Genomic DNA, 10,549 nt, shown 5'->3' with positions numbered 1-10,549 from the left:
TATCAACGCCTGAATCCCAGGCTAGTTTCACCAGACCATGGTTAAAATCCTTATTTTGAGTACATATCAAAGTGAGAATACTTTTATTTTTAGATTAGATAATTTGTAGTGCTAAAGGCCAGCAGTTCAAACGAATAAGTAACAATTCGCCACACTAACGATTCGCCACATAACGATTTGCCACAGAGTAATAACGATTCGCCACAGTTAAATAACGATTCGCCACAGTATGATTATAACAATGATTTTTTTAGTAATCAACAAACCCATATTCAAACTTGACCTAGAAATCATCAAAACAACCTTTCTGACAAATTTCCAAAATATTTGGATCATAACTGGAGCCACTACAGTGTCATAAAGATTTTTCTATTTTTAGCTTCTGTGACCTAATTTTTGACCGGAGATGACCCATCTTCATCATCAAAACAACCCTCCAAACAAATTTCCGGAATATTTGGATCAAAACTGCAGCCACTAGAGTGTTAACAAGCTTTACTATTTTTAGCTCCTGTGACCTAGTTTTTGACCGGAGATGACCCATCTTCGAACTTGACCTAGAAATCATCAAAACAACCTTCCTGACAAATTTCCAGAATATTTGGATCAAAACTGCAGCCACTAGAGTGTTAACAAGCTTTTTCTATTTTTAGCTCCTGTGACCTAGTTTTTGACCGGAGATGACCCATCTTCGAACTGGACCTAGAAATTATTTAAACAACCTTCCTGAAAAATTTTCAGGATATTTGTATCAAAACTGCAGCCACTAGTGTTAACAAGCTTTTTCTATTTTCAGCTCCTGTGACCTAGTTTTTGACCGGATATGACGCATCTTAGAACTTGACCTAGAAATCATCAAAACAACCTTCCTGACAAATTTCCAGAATATTTGGATCAAAACTGCAGCCACTAGTGTGTTAACAAGCTTTTCCTATTTTTAGCTCCTGTGACCTAGTTTTTGACCGGAGATGACCCATCTTCGAACTTGACCTAGAAATCATCAAAACAACCTTCCTTACCAATTTCCAGATATTTTGATGAAAACTGCAGCGACTAGAGTGTTAACAAGTTTTTTCTATTTTAAGCTCCTTTGACCTAGTTTTTCATCGGAGTTCACCTATGATCGAACTCATCCGAGATATTATTAAAACAGATATTCTGACAAAGTTTCATGATGATTGAGGACTGAATGAGACAGCTTGAGTGTTTACGAAATGTGGACTGACGACGGACGACAGTCGACGGTCAACGGACAATCATCGATCCTAAAAGCTCACCCTGAGCATGCTCAGGTGAGCTTAAAATTAAGAAGTGCAGAGTAATGAGTCTTGTGCACTGCACTTTGGGTTATTGAAAGAAGCATGCAAACCAAGTTTGGAGTCAATCCAACTTATATTGACTAAGTTATGCTCTGAACAAGCCTTAGGGGACGCCAACGCCGTAGACAAAAGTAACCCTTTTCAAGGCAACACAAAAAATTGGGGTTGTGAGAATGTTACACTGATAACAACAGATCATTATGTTGATAAAAAACAAATAATTCATCATTTAACTGCCTTTTATTCTTATTGACTCACACAACTATATTTTATAATTTAAGCAAAAATTGTACAAATGAACATAAAATAACATGATTCTACCATAACTGTAAATTAAAAAAATATGACAAGAAGGAAACAAATGAAAAAAGAACATCTGAAAATGATTTTGGAAAACAATTCAAGATTCTAGGAGACAAGAAGCTCCAACTTAATTCATGATTTGTTTTTTTAATCACACTTATACATTCATGATAAATAGGTTAAACGTATTAAATTATGTATTTTTTTATAAGATAAATTTTTTTGAAGCTGATATTAATGAATATATTGCTGCCTTTTATACTCATAAGAGAAATATACATCTATCACAGACAAAACTTATGCTGTTATCAAATCATATAAATGCAGTAGTTACCAAATAAACAAGAGCTGTCGGTAGGACAGCAACGCTAGACTATTCTTAGTGCTTGATAGTAAAAAAAGCCTTGATTAAAAGGTAAAATTTTCTCAGTAAAGAAAAAGGCAAATTTTTTCTTTAAATCCATATTACAGTTAGAGGCATTGGAGGGAGTCCTATTATGCTGTCAAAGAAGAGTATGAACTAGAAATGTACACTTTAAATAAAAAAAAAATGAAATTTAATAAAAACACGTACAAATACTGGATTATGAAGTTTTTTATGAACTTTGAAAATATTTGAGGTACATTGTATTACAACAAGAGCTGTCGGTAAGACAGCAATGCTCGACTATTCTTAGTGCTTGATAGTAAAAAAAATGCTTGATAGAGTTACCTCCTCCTGTTTACAGGTTGGGGTCATGATGGTGAACAAGTGTGCAAAGTTTCAAAGCCATATGTCTATGGACTTTGAAAATATTTGAACTATTACAAAAACTTTAACGTAAATTCTAAGTCGAAAAAGGGGCATAATTCTGTCAGAATGCTTAATAGAGTTACCTCCTCCTGTTTACAGGTTGGGGTCATGATGGCGAACAAGTGTGCAAAGTTTCAAAGCCATATGTCAATGGACTTTGAAAATATTTGAACTATTACAAAAACTTTAACGTAAATTCTAAGTCGAAAAAGGGGCATAATTCTGTCAAAATGCTTGATAGAGTTACCTCCTCCTGTTTACAGGTTGGGGTCATGATGGTGAACAAGTGTGTAAAGTTTCAAAGCCATATGTCAATGGACTTTGAAAATATTTGAACTATTACAAAACTTTAACGTAAATTCTAAGTCGAACAAGAGCTGTCGGTAGGACAGCAACGCTCGACTATTCTTAGTGCTTGATAGTAAAAAAAAGGCTTGATACAGTTACCTCCTCCTGTTTACAGGTTGGGGTCATGATGGTGAACAAGTGTGCAAAGTTTCAAAACCATATGTCAATGAACTTTGAAAATATTTGAACTATTATAAAAACTTTAACGTAAATTCTAAGTTTAAAAGGGGCATAATTCTGTCAAAATGCTTGATAGAGTTACCTCCTCCTGTCTACAGGTTGGGGTCATGATGGTGAACAAGTGTGCAAAGTTTTAAAGCCATATGTCTATGGACTTTGAAAAAATTTGAACTATTACAAAAACTTTAACGTAAATTCTAAGTCGAAAAAGGGGCATAATTCTGTCAAAATACTTGATAGAGTTACCTCCTCCTGTCTACAGGTTGGGGTCATGATGGTGAACAAGTGTGCAAAGTTTCAAAGCCATATGTCTATGGACTTTGAAAATATTTGAACTATTACAAAAACTTTAACGTAAATTCTAAGTTGAAAAAGGGGCATAATTCTGTCAAAATGCTTGATAGAGTTACCTCCTCCTGTCTACAGGTTGGGGTCATGATGGTGAACAAGTGTGCAAAGTTTCAAAGCCATATGTCAATGGACTTTGAAAATATTTGAACTATTACAAAAACTTTAACATAAGTGGTTACGCCGACGCCGACGCTCGGGTGACTGCAATAGCTCTACTTATTCTTATCGAATAGTCGAGCTAAAAAGGGGCATAATTCTGTCAAAATGCTTGATAGAGTTACCTCCTCCTGTCTACAGGTTGGGGTCATGATGGTGAACAAGTGTGCAAAGTTTCAAAGCCATATGTCTATGTACTTTGAAAATATTTGAACTATTACAAAAACTTTAACATAAGTGGTTACGCCGACGCCGACGCTCGGGTGACTGCAATAGCTCTACTTATTCTTATCGAATAGTCGAGCTAAAAACTGTAACGTAAATTCTAAGTCGAAAAAGGGGCATGATTCTGTCAAAATACTTGATAGAGTTACCTCCTCCTGTCTACAGGTTGGGATCATGATTGTGAACAAGTGTGCAAAGTTTCAAAGCCATATGTCAATGGACTTTGAAAATATTTGAGGTATTACAAAAACTTTAACGTAAATTCTAAGTCGAAAAAGGGGCATAATTCTTTCAAAATGCTTGATAGAGTTACCTACTCCTGTCTACAGGTTGGGGTCATGATGGTGAACAAGTGTGCAAAGTTTCAAAGCCATATGTCAATGGACTTTGAAAATATTTGAGGTATTGCAAAAACTTTAACATAAGTGGTTACGTCGACACCGACGCAGACGCTGACGCTCAGGTGACTTCAATAGCTCTACTTATTCTTATGGAATAGTCGAGCTAAAAATACATGTGTATACGAAAAATCTAAGAAACACTAAAAAAAAATTACAAAAAAAACCTCACATTTTTTTGAAGGGGCAATAACACCACCGTCTCTATGGTATAAACCTTGCTAATAAAAAACAAACAAACAAGGTGTCTACAGGATAATCATAGATCCCCCCCACATCGAGGTATGTTTAAATACTTATAAACATATATTTCATATAGGTTAAGTGTTATATTGATAAGTAATATAAATAAAAGAAGTATTTTAACTAACAATTACCACAAATATATGACTGCTATGAATGTTTTACATTTTACATCAGTTGTCACTGTGACCTTGACCAAATTTTAACAAACTTATGCTTATGTTTTCTCAAATTATAACTTGGACAAGGATTTTACATAAAATGTCACTGTAACCGACTTAATACTTTGACAACTGGCACGGGCAATGTTCCTACCAAGTTGCATAAACCATGTTGGGCTTGTTTTAGGGATTCTGCTTTTCTCAGTTTTATTCTTCCTCACTTTTTTTATCAGACTAGGAGTTTGTCACTGTGACCTCAACCTTTAATTTAATTAATAGGGGTCATTACCCGGCCAACAGTAATATTCCTACAAAATCACATACTGCATCCCCATCTAGCCTCGTTTTACTTTTTGAGAGTCTAAAATTCATATCAAACACTTATTGTAATGTCAAGATGTCAAAAAATTGTGCTGTGACATAATGAGGTCATTAAACATGGATGAGAACAATACTGATTCTTTTTTACCTATATATATTTAGCTATTGCCTCACTAAATATAATTTAGACAGCTGTGTACTTAAATCAAATGTCAAATATAATTCAACAGAGTACAATAACCTCATAAGTATTTTCATATTTTAGACAGTTTTTGTATTTAACTGTTATAATAGTCAATCTTTTGTAATATTTTTGGTAACTAATTAACTAATCAACTAGACAACGAAATGAGTATAATGTCACTTTAATTGACTAGTTTCTGAGAACAAAAAAAGTGTCACAACATAAATACATAATGTCTTACTCTACCACATAAAACGCTGAACTTCATCTTCATGTTTCCATCTAAATGACATATTTACAAATAGATACACTGTCAACACATTGACTACTATGGCCAGTAAAATTTCATGAAAAAGTCCAAGGGCTGTACCGTGACGCATGTTCATTCTAAATATAAGGTACGGCAGTATAAAATAACGATATTCCAGTAGCTTCTGCGGAACTAATGCCGCTACAAGGCAAATACTGTATACAAGTTTCCAGTATATATCTCTAAACTTTATCTCATCTAAAACACTCCAGAAAAAATAGAAGTATGCAGGAATTAAGATATACTTAACATATTCATGCCTACGGTATATTTTCCGCCATATGTAAAATGTAAAGTGTCTGTTATCAGCCAAGAGATATTTATGCTCGTATGTAAAATAATGTATCATGAGGAAAGCTACACCAAAGAATGACAACATAAATAATGGATGTCGTATACAGAATTTGAGAAATTCCCAAACTTTGTACGGTGAACACAAATGGAATAGAGAAAAAAAGTTTGTCATTGTTAAGAAATAAAACAACTGTGGAAAATGCAATACTGCCACATGTTGCGTTCTATCACCAACAACAATACCTTTGTTAAGAATGATAAAAATTCCAAACCCTATCCCAACTAATACATATGCCCATACATTTTTTACGATATCAGAAAACAGTGAGAACAATAAATTTCTTTTTGCCTTTGCACAATCACATACTACTGTAAAAGTCACCTTTAAAAGTTCTAAGTCATTCAAATTTTCCAACTTTATGTCTTTTTTCTCACAAATTTGTTTCAACCATAAACTTAATTCCTTTCGCACAGCTAATCCCGCCATAAAAATTACCCATATAATGTTGGTTTGTCGAAACAGTATAGATGCTGTGCCAAAAATGGCTGCCATTTTATGGTTGCCATGGAGACTGAAGAGGTACATCATGAGAACAAAAAATGTCGATCCTTGGTCAGTGTAGTACAGAAAGGTGAAAAAATACAGTACTGGGAGTAAGCTGAGCGCTAATGTTGTCAAAGCAATTTTGATGCCATCTGGATCCTAGAAATATACAAAAAGGTTGTTTAATTCTCAAAGAACTGCTAATTTGCTGACAAATTTCATTCAAAGAATTAAAGAAAATCATTATCATGGTAATGAAACTAAAATCGAAAACAATAATTAAATAAATATCTAAAAATTAAACATAATAATTCAAATATGTTCAACTTGTAAATTACTCCCTCACTTGAATCACAATTAAGGATACTGGGTCACTAGAAATGTACACTTTAAATAAAAAAATGAATTTAATAAAAACACGTACAAATACTGGATTATGAAGTTTTTTCAGAATTGTGTAAATCAGATAGAAGTTCCCAAAGCTGAAAAAAATATTGGTGGCTCTCAACCAGAACGTTGTACACACTTCAAGAACTGGTATATTCAAGATGGCAGACACTGGCTTCAGTACACCCACTGACATCATGTATAATCCTGGTAGAGTGGTGATCATTGGGTCCCACTGAAGTAAAATAAAAACAGAATTTCAATCAGCTTATAACCTAAATAAATAAATAAATAAGAGACATCTGCAGGTTTATTTTACTTCTCTTTCCAAACTGTATTTTGCCAACTTTTGAATTTGGAACAATCCATTCAAAACATCAAAATACAAAATTTGAGCCGAGTCAATAATTTGCAGCCTACACAGATTGGTCTTAAAAAATCAGATATTAATGGATAACTAGTTCACAATCCATCCATTAAAAAATTACAACCATCTAGTCACAAGCATGACTTTTGACATACAAAGTGACAATCTTGTGCTGATACATTGTCTTAACAAGCATTATTTTTTAAATTCATCCATAAATACAAGGATTGTTGATTGAACAGGAACTTCAATGAAATATTTCCTTTCAAGAAAAGTAAGACCCTGACCTTTGAGCTACATGCCTTGGTCGTAAGTGAGACATATCAGTTCAAAATATTAGACATTTATGAAGACTATGCATTCACAATAATAATATGAGTCTGGACATACAAGTGTTCAGAACAGACTGCCATTACTTTTGATTATGGATTTGTTCTTTGATCTTTTAGGGAAATTACTATTTTAACTGACTGTTTATATTGCTGCCCTCTCTTTTAACCCAAATATATCGGTCATACGACTAACCAAAATACCGAAACACTACTGGAATACCCGATAATAGATATAAGAAAGCCGAAATACCCATTAATGATAGATTTAGGAAGCTGTAATACTCCCGATATGTTTATGGAGCAGGAATACCGCAGGTTTTAACCAAAATTACATCTTAGAGTAATTATTGCTTTGAAATCGTGTTTTAAAACAGACTGTTGACTGGAAAACACACTTAATCACTCCAAGTTCTTGTACAACTTGTACATGACCTAGAAAAAACGACAGTTCAAATGACTGAGAAGTGGTTTATTACAAACCCGCTATAGACTTGTAGAGACTTACAGACAACTTGGAAAGACAAAACTGTTATAATTTGCAATTTAAAATTGCAGATACATGTACAAACGACAATCTGCAAGTAACTTGTCTTTGTTAATAACTTAAAAAAAACACAGCAAATTATTCGTACCATACAGTACACACTGACAGTTAGGCTAATACGTGAATTATGACACAACTTATTTAATTGAGTGATTATTGAGTTATTACACCATAACTATCAGGTATTTCGGCTTTCTTATATCTGTTATCGTGTATTCCGGGTGTATTCCGGTAGTATTTCGGTTAGTCATGTGACCCAATTATATGAATGTGCCCCTGAACCATTGGATGGTTATCTGGATGGACAGACATTATTTTATTCAAAAACTACATAATATTATACATCTACATCATACTGCTACAAAATTGTTGAATGATTACACTAAGCAGGTGGGTTGTCTGGGAATAGCTATTAAAACAAGAAAATTTAATGATAATATACAAAATAGTAGATATAAACAATTTAAAAGAAACTTCAAGAATAAGATAAAAACAGTTTGACTTAGAACTGGTAGAAGAGATGCAGCTGCTCAGAAAAGATATCTAACTTTGGCTAACTTGCAAGGGCACCTGTAACTGACACTTTGTGCCAAAGTCAGATTATTTTCATCCTGGGTCAGAATCTAGCTTTTAGAGGTGACATATTGCCAAGACACAAAATAGCACAATATCTTGTGGCGCAGTACAATTAGTTGGACTGACTTGCTGATAGACTGTTCCTTAGTCCAACTTGTACTACATATTGAGATAATTAAATATTGCGCAATTTTGTGCATGGGCAATACATGTATCAGCAAGATCCTGACCCAAAACAAAAATATCTCAGAATCTAGCTTTGGTACGTCAAAATATTTTGACTAACCATTCCACAGATACTTCTAGGGAAAATGAGTAGGAGTGATACATGTACTGTAGTGTGTCCATTAATATGATATCAGGTAGTTCTGTTGGGAGCCAATGGTGCTGGTCAACCCTCACAACATTGTATTGTATTTGAATATGAGTAATAGGAGAGTGACAGAGCTGATGTTATGTCTCTTCTCTAGTGTTTGCCAGTTTTGATATTTTATCATATTAGAAATATTACTGGTGAAATTGTTCTCCAGACTTGCTCAATTTTATGGGTTTTTTAAAAAATATTTCTGCCATTGATGCCAAACTGTGGAACAGTATTCTAACAGTTCTAACTGCCAATACTAAGTGGGTAGTCAGACTATTCTCTCCCTTACCAGTTCCTCCCCTGACGTTTCCTCCCTGACGGTTCTCTCCCTATTTTGGGGGAGAACCGTCTGCATATTTGCAAATAAGCAGACAGTTCCTCCCCATTCTTATTTTTATTATTCTACATTTTGTCATTCATGATTTTGTGTCATTTGTTATTATTTTGTCTTTGCACTCCTACTGAAGATTTTCATGGCGCGAGCCAGACTTCGTATTCATTCATAATAAATATTTTCTGAGAGCGTATTTCTGTATTTTTATAGCAACCCTCAAGCCCAGAACCTCTTAGCAGCACCTTTCATATATCGTTAGAGTGGACTGCGACATTAGGATAATCATAAGATATTATTATTATTATTTTATTTAATAAATAAATGTGAAATTTGTAAGCAAAAAATGATTAATAAATTTTAATTGCTAAATTTCATACTTTTGTATAATGAAAAAAGGAGTTCAATACACACATGTGTTAAGTTTGCTGTTAATGATAATTGGAGTGTTTATCTAATTTATTACTCAAGAATCAAGGTGCTGATTAGATTAAAACAGCTGTGAAAAGGTGTTGATGAATAAGTATTTACAAGCTAGACCTTAACATAATTACAGGTGTCCAATCACTGTCCAATAATCTGTATCTCTCACAATGAAGGTGTTCATAGGATAAAAATACCCAAAAAAAGGTGTTAAACACTTTTCAGCTGATAAACATAAAACATAAAATGCAGGTTATATCAAACACATTCTTTTAATAATCTTCATTAAGAAATATTATTAGATTAAGTCAAAACTAAAACTAGAAATGTGTCCATAGGACACGGATGCCCCCACACGCCACTGTTCTGTCAATCTTATGACTCTAGGTCAAATATTTTTTGGACAAAAAATCAACAAAGGGCCATAATTCTGTTAAATTTGGTCGCAGCAAAAATTCTTTCCTTTACTAACATCTACACATTAAGGTTGTAAATCCCTGGCAGTTTAAGCAAAATCTGCCATCTGGTTTAAGAGGAGTTACGTTCACAAAATTTCTACAAAGTATATAATGAAAAAATCAACAAAGGGCCATAATTCTGTTAAATTTGGTTGCAGCAAAAATTCCTTCCTTTACTGCCATCTACACATAAAGGTTGTTCATCCCTATAAGTTTAAGCAAAATCTGCCATCCGGTTTAAGAAGAGTTGCATTCACAAGTTTCTACATAGTATATAATGAAAAAATCATCAAAGGGCCATAATTCTGTAAAATTTGGTCACAGCAAAAATTCCTTCCTTTACTACCATCTACAACTTAAGGTTGTTCATCCCTGTAAGTTTAAGCAAAATCTGCCATCCGGTTTAAGAGGAGTTGCGTTCACAAAATTTCTACATAGTATATAGTGAAAAAATCAACAAAGGGCCATAATTCAGTAAAATTTGGTCGCAGCGAAAATTCCTTCCTTTACTACCATCTACACCTTAAGGTTGTTCATCCCTGTAAGTTTAAGCAAAATCTGCCATCCGGTTTAAGAGGAGTTGCGTTCACAAAATTTCTACATAGTATCTAGTGAAAAAATCAACAAAGGGCCATAA

The 10,549-nt window shown here is 33.8% G+C and overlaps 1 protein-coding gene across 1 annotated transcript; it reads right to left on the bottom strand.

The window, feature by feature from the left end:
- Positions 1-1,540: 1,540 nt before the first annotated feature.
- Positions 1,541-6,864, bottom strand: LOC132753510 (putative Dol-P-Glc:Glc(2)Man(9)GlcNAc(2)-PP-Dol alpha-1,2-glucosyltransferase). Its single transcript, XM_060743992.1, has 2 exons — positions 6,555-6,864; positions 1,541-6,289 (listed from the first exon to the last, which is right to left on the bottom strand). Exons 1-2 carry the CDS (start codon positions 6,741-6,743, stop codon positions 5,225-5,227), a joined length of 1,254 nt encoding a protein of 417 aa, XP_060599975.1. The 5' UTR covers positions 6,744-6,864; the 3' UTR covers positions 1,541-5,224.
- Between the last annotated feature and the right edge of the window lie 3,685 nt (positions 6,865-10,549).

Source organism: Ruditapes philippinarum, unplaced genomic scaffold, assembly GCF_026571515.1.
Source record: "Ruditapes philippinarum isolate M1 unplaced genomic scaffold, ASM2657151v2 ctg21957_1_1_1_1, whole genome shotgun sequence".
In the NCBI taxonomy this organism is placed as follows: Eukaryota; Metazoa; Mollusca; class Bivalvia; order Venerida; family Veneridae; genus Ruditapes; species Ruditapes philippinarum.
This window is presented reverse-complemented; position numbering and strand designations above follow the sequence as displayed.